The sequence below is a fragment of the Arctopsyche grandis genome, chromosome 2 (genome assembly GCF_051622035.1).
Source record: "Arctopsyche grandis isolate Sample6627 chromosome 2, ASM5162203v2, whole genome shotgun sequence".
Classification (NCBI taxonomy): domain Eukaryota; kingdom Metazoa; phylum Arthropoda; class Insecta; order Trichoptera; family Hydropsychidae; genus Arctopsyche; species Arctopsyche grandis.
In genome coordinates, this window is record NC_135356.1 from 34,530,227 (window position 1) to 34,547,721 (window position 17,495).

Below are 17,495 nucleotides of genomic sequence, written 5' to 3' on the forward strand. Positions count from 1 at the left end.
AGGCCTTATTTTTACATCGTGACTATTATTTAAAATTGAAAATATATTTTCACTTATCAGGCGATCCTAAATCTTATTACTCCTTAATGTGTATCGTGAAAAATATTGATGAAATGATTTTTAATTTCAATTTAGAAAAAAAATTTGGGGGACTTAATCATGTTGGCCCGGGGGCTCATCTTGGGATGTGCGGGCCGTGATTAAAATTTTTACTTATATAATACTAATTTTGCTGTATATCTCCTAGTTATTTACTAAGCCACAATATACAAAATGTATATTAACACTTAATGTTATTTCAAATAGATTTTTCATAATCCTATAATGCTCTATATCCACATTAACACCACAAAGAGATAGATATGTATATCTAAAGTGGACAATGATCACTACATCATTAACATTAGAATATATGTATGTAGCAATTTAACAACAATAAGTGTTGATTAAATAATGCCTACATTAATAAGAAAAAAATGAGCACTAAATCAATAGCCATTATAATTAAACAAAGACGTATTATGAAGACATAAATTCTGTGTATTCTTATGTAAAGTTATTTTTTTTAAATGTACATACGTTAACAAGATCACTACATATGTACATATATACTTTAATGCTCTATTTCTACATTACCATTATAAAGAAAAAAAAATCACAAAAGATATAATGAAAATAAAATATATAGGTATATCTAATTTTACTTGTTATTTAATGAGCAACAGTTCCATATGAAATGTACATTAACACTGCGTTATTTCAAATAGCGTTTTCATAAACCTATAATGATCTATATTTATATAAAATTATAAAGACAAAATGGACCATGATCACTAGAACTATAAGAATATATCTTATTTTTTCTGAAAGTGGGAAATCAATATCAGCAGCTATTGAGTTTTTTAAAACATCCTCGGTCCGTTTGGCGACACGCTTCTTAAGGGGCAGTATCCTCTGAAACAAAAAGAAATTGTTTGTAATTACAAAGTTAACTGCTCGCAATATGTACATTTTAAGGTATTCTACATGTCTATACATCTTACATGGTATGTGCATCATCACCAGTCGCTCCACAAGTGGGACATATATAACTCCTCAAAATAGGGCACGACAACTTTCCCGTAGGTGACCTCAGATAGTGACTATTATACATGACATAAGACTCGCCGTTCTTGTGGCAGTAGCCGCAGTACATCGGAGTTTTCGGAGGCTCGCCTTTCTGGACCTGGTGATTATAAAAATCGGATTACAAATGCTTAGATACAAATTTTAGTTGTTGCAAATCTATTTTGTTTTCAAAACCTTGGATTTGTTCTTAGATGAATTTGGATTGAAAGGACAATTCTTCCTGAAACAAAATGTCACAATTTTCAATTAGGTGCCTAAATTTTATGCTAGAACTCAATCTACATTAATGAATATCTCACCGGGTGTGGGCGTTATCACCAGTCGCTTTACAAATGGGACAGATAACGCTCCGTAGAACTGGACAGGATATATTGCCATTCGATGACCACAACGAATGGTTATTATAAAAGAGAGACGGCTTTCCACCTGCATGACAAAACATGCAATATTCGATATTCAGGCAAGGACTTTCCACCGGGAGCTGAAATTTATATACATAATTCGGGTTAAAATCGCTTGGACGAAAATTTGATATGTCTACAAATATTGGTCACGATGATTAGTTTGCCTTACTGCTGACATCGCGGATTTGTCCTTAATGTGGAAAACGCAGAATCCCTCCGCTCTGGCCGACAACACAGTCTGAAATCAATTCAGCGCGAACATGAAACGTCATTGTGCAAAACGGATCAACAAAAAATTCGAGCTGGACTAACCTGAGATTTAACCTTGAAAAGTTCGCTTACGTCCTCGTTCGTGTGTTTCCTTCGATCAGCAAAATAAGTGACCCCGGCCACTGGAACGGATGATTCGAATGACGATTGGAGTGGGTTATGTGAAGGGTTTCTGCGGCAATTCTCTGGACAATGACAACAGCAAGGCCGTTTGAACGAGCGTGCAGAAAGCAACGTGCAGACAGGCAACGTGAGGTGCGGCCATAACACTCAAATATTCGTCCAGATTTTTGAAATATGCACAAAAATCATCGTTCATCACGTGATCGAGCTTTTAATCATTACATCACAATTACTCGAGTGCATATGTAGGTACAAATAATTGGAGTACGCTATATTTCTTATCTTATTTTTGGTATTCCATTGAACTGTTTCAATCTAGCATTGCCGGCTCCACAACTACATATTCAAAATATGAATGTGATTACACAAAGGTTCTGGGCCCACGAAATGAATCGTGTAGACAAATATTCATTATTAAAACTACATACATATCTATGTGTGTACATGCAGACAGAGGCGACTGGCTCGAGGAACGCTGGTTCGGTGAATTCACACATGCATAAATGCGTACAATTGCCTGTACACGTGTTAAATGTTCTTGCTCAACAGAGGTTGTTTGAATCTACGAACAGTAGTGTTCGCCACGCGATCTACATTTGGGCGTAGTTCATTTTTACATACCTCCTTTTTGTAGTCTTATCCTATTGGTCTTTTTTTTCTATAGATGCAGCTGACAGGGGTTTTCATTGTAAAATATTACATGTATTTTAATAAAATAAATTTGCGATTGCCTCTATTTACTTAAAAATGGGGGGATCGCTCCAGGTTGCTACGGTTAAAAAAGAGCTTATCATCGATTTATTATAGCTTAGTAATTTCTATATATCTATGCACATAAATACATATGTATGTATGTATGTAGGGGAATCCGGGGCATGACGGACACCCTTAGGGAAAATGGATGTAGGAATAAATAAATAACAAATTTAATATTCATATCTCTTCTCTATTTATTCATCTATTATATTAAATATAAACATGAAAATATTTTTAACAATATAAACAAAAAAAAGCAGGATTGCCCACAATATCTACTTAAAACAGTATTCAATATTTAAATCGCGTTCCAGGAAACGGGATTCTGATTTGAAGTTTATTTGCTAAGTAACCCGATCCACGAAGGTTAAAGCTTGGTTTCTTTTGTTTCCTTGTAGAGTATACGTATAATTTTGCTTTATAAATGTTGTACAAACACATTCAAACGCACAATATCTAATGCTACCTAAACGCTATTTGCAGAACATTCAAAGGAAAGGTGAGTTGAGAGGCGTTAAATTCAACGATCCATCCTCCAATTGGGCGAACATCCTGCCCGGCCATCTCTATTTGGGCCTGCCAATCTGCTAGACCCTTTTGTGTCGAAGGAAAGCCCTCTTTTTACAGTGTCCTGATTGACCACACGCCAGATGGAATCCAGCCTGCCGACGATAATGTTATTTGACTATGTAAATCTTCCTTTTGTCATACAAATATCATCGTCTTCAGTCATTCATCATTCACCGCTGGATGAAAGCCTCTCCAACACGCTTCCACTCGTCTTTGTTTTGCGCAACTTTCATCCATTCCACCTCACACATTTTTCTAATTTCGTCTACTCCTCTTCCCCGCAGTCTTCTTTTTACCCTTTTGCATTCTTTCATAAATCGCGGGTTGAGCGAGCTCGGTGCGGACGTGTGTTTGTGTGTTGTCCCGATAAGTATGTAGAATTTTGTGTTAAATTTGAGCTAAAGAGGAGGTGCTGGGATGAGTATTTAGCTCTTCTGGCTCTTTATATTTATTTTTCTTTCTCTCTTTTCTTTTATAATACATTCCCTTCTTTGTTGTTTTTTTTTTTTTAATTTGTAATTATTATTAGTTGTTTGTGTATAACATATTTTTTTTTGTTTTTATTATGTCTCATTTCTTTAGTTATTATTTTGTTTATTTTCTTTTCTGTTATATTGTTGACCATTGTGGCGCATTAAGAATTAAACTTGTAACGCTACAATGGTCCAAACTTTAAATAAATAAATAAAAAAAACCACCAGTACAATATAAGGTGTAAAAAAACGCGACGCTCCTATAAGAATAATCACGCGTTTAAAAAGGACACTGGAGAGGCTTTAAAAAGGAGACTGGAGTGGTCAGTGTTCGCCAAGTAAGCTGTTTTGGGGCGTAGCTTATATTTTGGGCGTGAACCTTTTTTTTTTTTGACTAATGAAGAAACTGATATTGTTCTCGCATCTTTTGAAAAAAAAAACTGCAATGAATACCTTTGAAATTTTAGTACTTGCTATGCCCATTTATTATGACTTCGGGGCGACCCTGCGCACCATTGTTCATTTTTATGGTGAACCTTTGTTTTTGCTCTCTAGTTTTGTAGTTTACCCTCTTTCCTGGAAAATAGCCCACAATCTCCCATTTATTGTATTGACATTCGCAAGTAAATTTGTACTAGTAAGCGCTTGCCCAAAATTGATTATGCATATGTATATGTGCAACGGACAACAATATTAGACGAAGTCCATATAACTATGTACATATCTACACATACATATCTGCCTATATGTATTCTTAGAATGGAATGCAAAACCCAGTAATAAATTAACGTTTGTTGTACCAATTGCACAATTTATATTTTTAACGTAAAACGAACACGACAGAATAGACAACCTGAATGTAAATACACAAGCAAATTAAATATAAATATAAATTAGCTTATTTGAAAATAGTATTTAAATGAGACTTTTAAATATAATTTTTATTACTGAATGCAGTGTGACAGCATGCAATGCACCTATTCACAGATGTGACACGAGCGTAAACTAACCAGTAGATTCTTTGACAGAATCACAAATAACCATACTAACACACTTGTGAAGTTTCTCGGTGATTACGACAAAATGCCTATACCCTTCAGGTATAAACACAGATTACCGAAGCGTAATCTGCTTTAGATCATCGACTTTAGAGAGTCTTTAATTAGAGAAATATAGAGCACCCCGATCATTTGTACCTACACCATGTTGTGCTCACTGTAAATGGAATATTATATTTTTATCTGTGTTTATTATTATTTTTTGTCTCACTATACAACTTTGTTTTTATATTTTATTCTGTATGTGTGCCTATTTAAATAAATAAATATGCACTCAAGTAATTGTGATGTCAGATAAAAGCTCGATCACGTGATGAACGATGATTTTGATGTGCATATTTCAAAAAGCTGGACGAATATTCGAGTGTTACGGCCGCACCTCACGCTGCCTGTCCTGCACGTTGCTTTCTGCACGCTCGTTCGAACGGCCTTGCTGTTGTCAATGTCCAGAGAATTGCCGCAGAAACCCTTCACATAACCCACTCGAATCGTCATTCGAATCATCCATTCCAGTGGCCGGGGTCACTTATTTTGCTGATCGAAGGAAACACACGAACGAGGACGTCGACCGGCTTTGAATACGGCTGCTTTGGAAAGCGAACTTTTCAAGGTTAAATCTCAGGTTAGTCCAGCTCGAACTTTTCGTTGATCCGTTTTGCACAACGACGTTTCATGTTCGCGCTGAATTGATTTCAGACTGTGTTGTCGGCCAGAGCGGAGGGATTCTGCGTTTTCCACATTAAGGACAAATCCGAGATGTCATCAGTAAGGCAAACTAATCATCGTGACCAATATTTGTGGACATATCAAATTTTCGTCCAAGTGATTTTGACCTGAATTATGTATATAAATTCCAGATTCCGGTGGGAAACGATCGGCTGCTCCTCGCATATTGCTCCTTTTGCCACAGAGGTGGAAAGCCGCCTGTCTTCTATTATAGCCATTCGGTGAGGACATCGAATTGCAAGTTAAGCTGTCCAGTCTTACGAGGGATTGTGTGTCCCATTTGTGGAGCGACTGGTGATAACGCCCACACCCGGTAAGATATTTAATGATGTAAACTAAATTCTGGCAAAAAATGAAGATAAGGACTTGGTTTGTAACATTTTGTTTCAGGAAGTTTTGTCCTTACAACCCAGAGACACCCAACAGCACGTCCAAGGTTTCGAAAACTAAATATACCTATTTGCAACACCTACAATTTGTATCTGAGCATTTGTAATCCGATTTTTATAAACATCAGGCCCAGCAAAGCGAACCTTTGAAAGCGCTGATGTACTGCGCCTACTGCTACAGAAACGGCGAGGCTAATGTCATCTATAATACACACGATCTGAGGTCACCTACAGGCAAGTTAAAATGTCCTATACTGAGGAGTTACGTGTGTCCCACTTGTGGAGCGACTGGCGATGATGCCCATAGCAAGTAAGATATAAATAGATATGTAGAATACGTTAAAATGTACGTTCATAATGCAAGGACTTAAATATGTAATTACAAACAATGATTTTTTTCTTTCAGAAGCTACTGCCCCTCTGCTCGAAATACATTACCAAATGAGTAAACGACTGAGTGATAATTTTTTGCATATACCTACTTTTTCTTTCTAATTTTAATGTAGGTTCGAGTTTGTTTTTCAATTCTTACATACTCTTCAAATTATATAATACATCGCCTAATGGCTACTGATTACATATGTATGTTGTATAACATTATCTTGTTTACCTTTTTTTTCTTGTTTTATGTTTTAGAATGTATGTCTTCATAAAATAATACATCTCTCTTACTGTTGTTAGATTAATAGATATGTATTGTATATATGCATATCTTATTTAGTAAAGTTTATCATTGTAACATATCATTGTAAAGTTTAGGTATGCATATATTTTGTGTGAATGGTAAAAAAATTAACTAAATTTAAGAATACACAAGATTTATGTCTCCCTAAAATAATACATCTCACTTACTGCTGTTAGATTAGTACATACATACAATGTATAATAGATATATTTATATTCTTATTTAGGGATCATTGTAAAGTTCAGGTATATCTATATACTTTTTGTTAATGATAAAACAATTAACTAATTATAAGGATAAACAAAATTTATGTCTTCATAAAATAATACATCTCACTTACTGTTTTTAGATTAGTACATTAATATGTATAATGGATATATGTATATTCTTATTTAGTGATCATTTTTAAGTTCAGGTGTATATATATATACTTATACATATATATTTTGTGTGAATGGTAAAAAAATTAACTAAATTTAAGAATACACAAAATTTATGTCTCCATAAAATAATACATCTCACTTACTGCTGTTAGATTAGTACATACATACATACAATGTATAATAGATATATTTATATTCTTATTTGGGGATCATTGTAAAGTTCAGGTATATCTTTATATTTTTCGTTAATGATAAAAAAATTAACTAATTATAAGGATAAACAAAATTTATGTCTTCATAAAATAATACATCTCACTTACTGTTTTTAGATTAGTACATTAATATGTATAATGGATATATGTATATTCTTATTTAGTGATCATTTTTAAGTTCAGGTGTATATATATATATATATACTTATACATATATATTTTGTGTGAATGGTAAAAAAATTAACTAAATTTAAGAATACACAAAATTTATGTCTCCATAAAATAATACATCTCACTTACTGCTGTTAGATTAGTACATACATACATACAATGTATAATAGATATATTTATATTCTTATTTGGGGATCATTGTAAAGTTCAGGTATATCTTTATATTTTTTGTTAATGATAAAAAATTAACTAATTATAAGGATAAACAAAATTTATGTCTTCATAAAATAATACATCTCACTTACTGTTTTTAGATTAGTACATTAATATGTATAATGGATATATGTATATTCTTATTTAGTGATCATTTTTAAGTTCAGGTGTATATATATATACTTATACATATATATTTTGTGTGAATGGTAAAAAAATTAACTAAATTTAAGAATACACAAAATTTATGTCTCCATAAAATAATACATCTCACTTACTGCTGTTAGATTAGTACATACATACATACAATGTATAATAGATATATTTATATTCTTATTTGGGGATCATTGTAAAGTTCAGGTATATCTTTATATTTTTTGTTAATGATAAAAAAATAACTAATTATAAGGATAAACAAAATTTATCTCTTCATAAAATAATACATCTCACTTACTGCTGTTAGATTAGTAAATACATAAAATGTATAATGGATATATGTATGTATATTTTTGTTTAATGATCGTTGTAAAGTTCAGGTATATATATTTTTTGTTGATGTTAAAAAAATTAATTTAACATAATAATGTATGTCTTCATAAAATAATACATATCACTTAAGTGGTTGGTACATATGTATGAAGATAGATATATTCTAATAAATTAGTTACTGATCTAGCGATCACTACATTTTGTTTTTATTTATTTATTATTTATTTAATGTACAGACAATACAGGAATTCCCAAATGCGCTAAAATGGTCAAAAATATAACAGAAAAAGAAACAAAATAATTAACTTTATAATATTAATGTATACATAGATCACTAAAGGTTTTTAATGTAGAAACATAGCTGCAGTGATCTTGTTTACATAAATATATAGTTTACATAGATACACATAATTTTCAATATTAATGCCATAATAATCATGAAGGTATCGATTCCTTCCTTAACCACCCATATGTACATATGTAAGTAGATATATTTATCAATGAAGATGTACAAAATATTCTTAGATGAATATGTATGTAAAATAAAATGATCCTGAAACTGGAATTGGGCTGCGAACTTACACAATTCCAGAAAAATGAAATTTTTTGCTTCGGAAATTTCTAGAATAATTTATGTAAAATAATCATGGCCGCAAAAATCGTCGAGACGAATGTCGGCTTGTGCAACGTCGACATTAGCTGCGTTGCTAAATATTCGAACAAAACTATCGCCGTCTCTGTCTGCGCCGGCTGTAGTTTGTGCGTGCGAGCGGCGCATCCGTATGTGGATGCGACCAGAACTCCCACTCGCACTCCCACGCATCGGAAGCGCTGCTCGCACGCACTTGAAACGGAGCCCGAGAGACAGAGACGGAAATAGACGACGAACGTAGAGATAATGCTATGCGAACGCCGCGCCGCACCGCGCCGTTGCTATGCGACCATTCCGATCGATAATCGCTTTGCATCGTTCAGCGATGGCGAACCCACGCACCAGTGGTGGTGGATTCAGCACTTCGGGGGCCACAAATAATTAAAATCTATTTACAAACTTATTAATAACAAGAAAAAAAGGAAAACATTTGGAACAAATGGATCTTTTCGAGCTTTCGATGCCGCAAATTTATCTATTATAGTTAGATATTATCGCAATCGAACAAATCTGTTAATTAATTTATCTTGATTTAACGAATTCCTTAAATTATTTTTAAGTCGTTTCAAAAATGAAAATGAACATTCACCACTTGCCTTACCTACATATAGGAAGCGTTATGAATGTTCTTAAAATTAAACCTCGAATTAATAATTTTTAAATATCGACAGGATTGTTAATACATATTTTCGCTTTTGACTTATGCCGTAAAATATACAATTTCATTTTTAAAATATCTACGGCCAATATAATATCATTTTTGCTAGTTAGATATATTTTGAAAGTATTCGTTTAATTAATTTTCATTTATTTCGAAATTAAAAAATAATTTAAAATCTTATCCAATCCAATATTGTTACAAGATACCATACTTTCTTGAAGACCTCAAATGCCAAATTGCATTTAGCCAATGTTAATATGATATTAATAACACGATGAATTACTTGACGCCAACAATTCACACGACTTTGCAATTCTGACGAGATATATTCTTCGGTTCTTTCTGATTTTTCCACAAATCGTACGTAAAACAAGACAGTGTGTACTTGAGATTTATCAGGGATTACAATTTTTTTGAAAGCCCTATCCAGTCTCCTATCCCCACAACCCAAGAAGAATTATTATTTTTATTATTATTAAAGAGCGGACCAATTTTGCGCCGTTCATTGTTCATTGTTCGCCGTGCTTTGTTCATTTTTATGATGAACCTTTTATTATGCTCTCTAGCTTTGTAGTTTGCCCTTTTTCCTGGAAAAAGCACGTTGACGGTTCCACCTCTAATTATCATTATTATAAATGAATTTGCGCAACAGTTTGCATTGAGTTCGCCGCATTAATGTCTGTTCATACCTTTCCAGCACGAACCGGCAGCAGCAGGTATCCTGCAAGTACGGACAGTATTATTTGCATGAATGCGCATGCGCGAATGGAGTATGAATACGTCCATATAGAATGTACAAAAGAATACTGTCTGTGCTTGCAGGATACCTGCTGCTGCTGGTTTGTGCTGGATAGATGTGAACAGACCTTTATCCGTAACTGCAGGTTCGATTACATCAGCATGGCTCGAGGAAGATCTATGATTATTTTTTCGCTTACGGAATTCTGCTCCATCTCAACTATAGACATAATAAAATGGTACACTTCATATCATTTTACCTTGAGCAATGAGGACATTTTTATATAAAACAATCAAACACGTTTCGGAAGTTACGTTTCATTATAATCAATCGCGATCCAATCCCAGAGCGTGTTCAAAATCAATGACGAAAAATCTGAACGAGCACACCGATTTTATGAGCTAAGTTGTAAAATTGACATATTTTATGATTTATTAGTGGAAAGACTTTGAATTTGTATTGAAAAAAAGGTCGTCTTGTAGTCCATTATAAAACCAACATGCCTTTGATTTTTATGAAGGTCTGCAATGAAAAATTTTGGTCGGAGATATCAATTACAAGTAGCCAAGAATAAGGACTAATTCAACAAAATTTAATAAATCTAATTTAATAGATTTCCACATAGATTTGAAATAATCTTTCGATTACAAGTAAAAAGGGCCAATTACAAAAAAACACGTATTGAAATTTTTCACATTTATTTTACAATCAAGAAAAGTATGTTCATAAGTAGATATTTAGATATGTTAACATTTTTTTTCTAACATTTTAACATTTTAACATTTTAACATTTTAACATTTTTACATTTTAACATTTTAACATTTTTTAACATATCTTATGAGTTTTAAGATGTTTAAGATTTGTCCGAGGAACATTCATCGGACGTTGAGTCCGACCACACCACATCCGTTATATCAGATTCAGTGGACGAGTCAGTATCTTCCATCCCGAAATTCAGACGGCGGTTAAGTCTTCTATAAAAAAAAAATAAAAAAAAACATGTACCTGTAATGTTATAGAGTTCCAAAATATATAATGACTATTCGAAACGAATTATAAGTGCTGGTAAAGAAAATTGCTGAAGAATTCAAACCTGCGAATGGGTACGAAATGTTTTCCGTCCTCTTTATCTGCTATATTCCCTGGTAGGGCTAGGTTGCCCGCGCCTGATGTACTGGAAATTGGCTCAGGTTTGATTTCTATCAGCACAGCTTTGTGTTGACCTAGGTCGGGCATGGGGCTTGGGGTGGAACCAAGGCCCAAGCGGGGGAATAGAAGGCGAGGTGGATTGGGGTTGGAGCTTGGAATTAAGCCGAGGCTGGAGGTGGGAAATGGAGTGAGGATTTGGCTGGGGGCGATATTTGGGTTGACGCGGCGGGGGGGGCTTGGGGTGAAGTTGAAGCTGGAGGTGGGAGATGAAGTGGGGGTTGGAGTGGGGGTTGGAGTGACGATTGGCCTGGGGTTAGAGTTGGGGCTTGAGCCACTCATGGTCTTCAAATAATGACACCTGAAATGAAAGTACGAATTGAGGCAAACACGCTACTAACCTAAAACTGTGCAATTAAGAAATATACATACGTAATAGTACGATGGTGAAGTTTGAACTTACCGAAGGTTTGAACGAGGGTTGGGTCTCTTTTGCAAGCCGGGTTTGCGGAAGATTACTTCGATTTGGACTGACGGCCACTGCTTCACGGCGAAATTGAATGACAGCCACCAATTCAATCTGCACGCTTACTCGCGGTTTTTGGTCCAAACCGCAGAGTAAGCGTGCAAATAAATTTTGGCCGACACCTTCGATGACAAAATTCGAATTTCATTTTCATGCATTCTGGTCGAATTTAACGAGTCGAGTGATCATAAAAACAAATAAAATAGGTGCTTCTGTAAAAGAAAATGGCTTCACACACCCTTGTGCGATTTTGCTAAGCAAAAGTTTAAAAATAATGTACGCTTTACAATTCAATATTAACACTGAGCAGAGACATACTAATCTTCACTAAATTATTGATTTATTTTATTACAATACCTAATACTAATTTATTTATTTTATTATGATTTGTTCTATTAAAATGCATATTATGTTGTAACACATTGGAGACGAGTAGAACTAGAGGTGACTTAATCGAAGTCTATAAAATTCTTAATAATCAATATTATTGTCGTATGTCTAATGTTATTTCATTCAACATAAACACTCACCTCAGAGGTCACTCGCTTAGACTCCAAAAAGATAAATCTAATAAATTGATCAGAGATACATTATTTTCTAACAGAGTGGTTTCAGTTTGGAATAGTCTTCCCAACGATTTAGTAACCTCTATTAATATTAATATTTTTAAGAATTAACTTGATACTTTTTTTAAAACCAAAGGATTTTTGTGATTCTTCTTTCCCATAATCATATTTCTGTATCTTTTTTTGTTTATATATTTTTTCTTCTCTTATTTTATTTTATTTTAATATTGTTTTTTTAATGTATTTTAATTTTTCTCATTTTTTTATTGCATATATATATAATTTGTAAAATATGTTTATTCAAACCCCTTGGGCCTATCGGCTTTGCCGCCTCCCCCAAGTATATTAAATAAATAAATAAATAAAACATTGAAAGCCCCCGTCAACTTCATCAATAGAAAAAAAGACCAATAGAATAAATATATGCCCAAATATAGCTCGCGTGGCAGAAACTGCTGTGCGTAGATTCAAATAGCCTGTTTTACAAGGACATTTGACACGTGTACAGGCGCGTGTATGCATATATCGATTCACCGAACCAGCGTTCGCTGAGCCTCTGTCTGCCATGTACACACATATGTATGTAGTTTTAATAATGAATATTTGTCTACACAATTTGTTTCATGGTCCCAGAACCTTTTTTGTCATCGCATACGTATTTTGAATATTTAGTGGTGGAGCCGGCAATGCTAGATTGAAATTACAAATTTTATAACCATATATGTTTTGAATATTTTTATCTCAAACGGAAGTAGTACTTTTACTCTAGAGAATCGAGGTTTTTTATGCTTTTCTCAGAAACCTGTTATATGAAAACAAATAAATATGTAGTTGTGGAGCCAGCAATGCTCGATCGAAACAGTTCAATGGAATTACAAAAATAAGATAAGAAATATAGAGCACCCCGATTATTTATACCTACATATGCACTCGAGTAATTGTGATGTCAGATAAAAGCTCGATCATGTGATGAACAATGATTTTGATGTGCATATTTCGAAAATCTGAACGAATATTCGAGTCTTACGACCGCACCCCACTCTTTTCATCTCTCTCGAGAGGCCGGCCACTGGCTTCTCCCGCGCGAACGTTTGGTCGGCCATACTGCTGTCATTGTTCCGAGAATTGTCGTTGAAACCCTTCAAATCACTCCAATCGTCATTCGAATCATCCGTTCCAGTGGCCGGGGTTTGCTGATCGAAGGAAATACACAAACGAGGGCTTTCACCGACTTGGAATAGGCCTGGTTTGAAAAGCTAAAATCTATATCGGCGAAGAGTTGCAGGTTAGTCCATCTCAATGCTTGTCCTTTATCCATTTTGGACATCGGCGTTTCATGTTCGTGTCGCATTGATTTCAGACTGTGACTGCGATGTGAAAATTAGTCAGAGCGGAGGGATTCTGCGTTTTATTTCAGACAGTTTTGCTCAATTACTCCATTCCCCCACCACAAATCCACGATGGCAGCAGTAAGGAAATCTAATCATCGTGACCAATATTTGTCGACACAATTGTCGTTTAAGCAATTTTAACCCGATTTATATCAATTTCAGCTCCCGGTCGAAAATTCTGGGCAAAAATTCACATATTGTGGCTATTGCCACAACGGTGGAAAACCACCTTCCATTTATTATAGTCATTCGACGAAGTCATTAACTGGCGAGGTAACCTGTCCGTTATTGTCGAGTGTTGTGTGTCCCACTTGTGGAGCGACTGGGAAACACGCCCACACCCGGTAAGCTATACATTATTTTAAATTCGAATATAAAATCAATGTAAGGACTTAATTTATAATTACAAATTGTGACATTTTGTTTCAGGCGGTATTGCCCAATTAATGAAAAAGCATCACAAAACGATCTGGTCGGGAATGAGGACTTTCGGAAAGCGCCAATATACTGTGGGTTTTGCTTTAAAAGTGGCATGGATAAATCTGTTTTTTTAAGCCATAAACTGAGGTCAACAAATGGCAAGTTAATGTGTCCTTACTTGAGGTGTTACGTCTGTCCCGTTTGTGGAGCATCTGAAGATAGGGCCCACACAATGTGAGTTTCAGTTTACCTTCAAATTTAATGGGAGCACTTACTTACTTTGTAATTATAAACTATGATATTTCGTTTCAGAAATTACTGCCCCCTTTTTCGAGAGACATTGCGAAACGGACCAGGGATGTTCTGAAAAATAACTAACCAATAATATGTTTTTTCATTGCTTCATATTGCTGATATTATATATTACATTTTAAGTACATAGTTAAATACCTACATATATTTTCTAATAGCAAGCAATCTATGTATGTAGTGATTATTATCTTGTTGATATCTGTTTTTCTCTCATTAATGTTAAAAAAACTGACTTAAAATCCAATGGATAATGATCTAGGGGTGATTTTTTTTTATGTAATGTAGGAATGATTTTGAGGTGATAGGTTCTTATTGTAGTAAAGTTGCTACATACGTAGATATATTCGAATAGTAATTGATCTACCGATCATTGTCCATTATTTTAAAAATTATAATTAAAAATTAGCTTGTTTAGGTTAGGTCTTACTGGTTTTCGGAAGTTCATGTAAGGCAGAAGTCTTCTTGTCAAATCAAAATTATCAGATACAATTTATCAACACCATAATTTCTTTTCAAAAACATGTTAAAATAATGGTAAAATATGTAATTGAAAATGAAAATTATCTTTTTCAATCAACATTTTATTCTAAAACAGTGCCTACATATACATAGACCTACGAGTTACAATTAAAGTTTATCATCTAGTTGTAATATATTTTAACTACTTAGAAAATATACCATATAATCTGGTACATACTGCCATATTATTGAAGTGTATTTTCATATTATTATATGTACTGATAATTGTTCATTATTTTAAATATTATACTTAAAAGTTAGCTTGTTTAGGTTAGGTCTTACTGGTTTTCGGAAGTTCATGTAAGACAGGAGTCTTCCTGTCAAATCAAAATTATTAGATAGCATTATCAACGCCATAATTTCTTTTCAAAAACATGTATAGAAAGATAAACAATGATAAAATATTGTAAAATATGTAATTGAAAATGAAAATTATCTTTTTCAATCAATATTTTATTCTAAAACAGTGCCTACATATACATAGACCTACGAGTTACAATTAAAGTTTATCATCTAGTTGTAATATATTTTAACTACTTAGAAAATATACCATATAATCTGGTACATACTGCCATATTATTGAAGTGTATTTTCATATTATTATATGTACTGATAATTGTTCATTATTTTAAATATTATACTTAAAAGTTAGCTTGTTTAGGTTAGGTCTTACTGGTTTTCGGAAGTTCATGTAAGACAGGAGTCTTCCTGTCAAATCAAAATTATTAGATAGCATTAATCAACGCCATAATTTCTTTTCAAAAACATGTATAGAAAGATAAAAAATGGTTAAATATTGTAAAATATGTAATTGAAAATGAAAATTATCTTTTTTAATCAATATTTTATTCTAAAACAGTGCCTACATATACATAGACCTACGAGTTACAATTAAAGTTTATCATCTAGTTGTAATATATTTTAACTACTTAGAAAATATACCATATAATCTGGTACATACTGCCATATTATTGAAGTGTATTTTCATATTATTATATGTACTGATAATTGTTCATTATTTTAAATATTATACTTAAAAGTTAGCTTGTTTAGGTTAGGTCTTACTGGTTTTCGGAAGTTCATGTAAGACAGGAGTCTTCCTGTCAAATCAAAATTATTAGATAGCATTAATCAACGCCATAATTTCTTTTCAAAAACATGTATAGAAAGATAAACAATGATAAAATATTGTAAAATATGTAATTGAAAATGAAAATTATCTTTTTCAATCAACATTTTATTCTAAAACAGTGCCTACATATACATAGACCTACGAGTTACAATTAAAGTTTATCATCTAGTTGTAATATATTTTAACTACTTAGAAAATATACCATATAATCTGGTACATACTGCCATATTATTGAAGTGTATTTTCATATTAATATATGCACTGATCATTGTTCATTATTTTAAATATTATACTTAAAAATTAGCTTGTTTAGGTCAGGTCTTACTGGTTTTCGGAAGTTCATGTAAGGCAGGAGTCTTCTTGTCAAATCAAAATTATTAGATACAATTTATCAGCGCCATAATTTCTGTTCAAAAACATGTTAAAATAATGGAAAAATATGTAATTGAAAATGAAAATTATCTTTTTCAATCAATATTTTATTCTAAAACAGTGCCTACATATACATAGACCTACGAGTTACAATTAAAGTTTATCATCTAGTTGTTATATATTTTAACTACTTAGAAAATATACCATATAATCTGGTACATACTGCCATATTATTGAAGTGTATTTTCATATTAATATATGTACTGATCATTGTTCATTATTTTAAATATTATACTTAAAAATTAGCTTGTTTAGGTCAGGTCTTACTGGTTTTCGGAAGTTCATGTAAGGCAGGAGTCTTCTTGTCAAATCAAAATTATTAGATACAATTTATCAACGCCATAATTTCTGTTCAAAAACATGTTAAAATATTGTAAAATATGTTATTGAAAATGAAAATAAATGAAAATGATCTTTTTTAATCAATATTTTATTCTAAAACAGTGCCTACATACATATATACCTACGACTTACAGTTGAAGTTTATCATCTAGTTGTAATCTATTTTAACTAGTTAGAAAATATATCATCTAATCTGGTACCAACTGCCATATTATTGAAGTGTATTTTCATTTGTAATATATGTACATATTTTGATTAATTGGAATGTATTCCGTTTAACTAGTGTCCCTTCTGGAGAATTATTTCTCGAAAAAAATGCCAAATTTTATTTTGATTTTTAAATGCTTTTTATTATTACGAAATTATGTTCACAGTACATCTTATATCTATTTTAATAGCTACTGATTACTGATCATTTTCTATTTTACAATTTTAATTTAATTTGGTTAGTAATCATAGTGTTATATTATTCTAATGTTAATGTACAACATAATAGGAAAAATAGCTCAAAAACCTATTTACAATTCTTATAAATACTCATAATACATCTTATACATAATATTAATTAAAGACTCTCTAAAGTCGATGACATAAAGCAGATTGTAA

At 32.8% G+C, this 17,495-nt stretch overlaps 1 protein-coding gene across 1 annotated transcript; it reads right to left on the reverse strand.

The window, feature by feature from the left end:
* Positions 1 to 521: 521 nt before the first annotated feature.
* Positions 522 to 2,005, reverse strand: LOC143922881 (uncharacterized). Its single transcript, XM_077446272.1, has 6 exons — positions 1,845 to 2,005; positions 1,702 to 1,770; positions 1,428 to 1,609; positions 1,303 to 1,348; positions 1,044 to 1,225; positions 522 to 954 (listed from the first exon to the last, which is right to left on the reverse strand). Exons 2-6 carry the CDS (start codon positions 1,708 to 1,710, stop codon positions 903 to 905), a joined length of 471 nt encoding a protein of 156 aa, XP_077302398.1. The 5' UTR covers positions 1,711 to 1,770; positions 1,845 to 2,005; the 3' UTR covers positions 522 to 902.
* Between the last annotated feature and the right edge of the window lie 15,490 nt (positions 2,006 to 17,495).

Bases quoted from the DNA above. Each gene is read 5' to 3' on its own strand.
- LOC143922881 (XM_077446272.1), bottom strand. The intron at 1,349-1,427 runs GTGAGATATTCA...ATTTTGTTTCAG, and splicing joins GGTGATAACGCCCACACCCG to GAAGAATTGTCCTTTCAATC. The intron at 955-1,043 runs GTAAGATGTATA...TTTTTGTTTCAG, and splicing joins GGTGATGATGCACATACCAT to AGGATACTGCCCCTTAAGAA.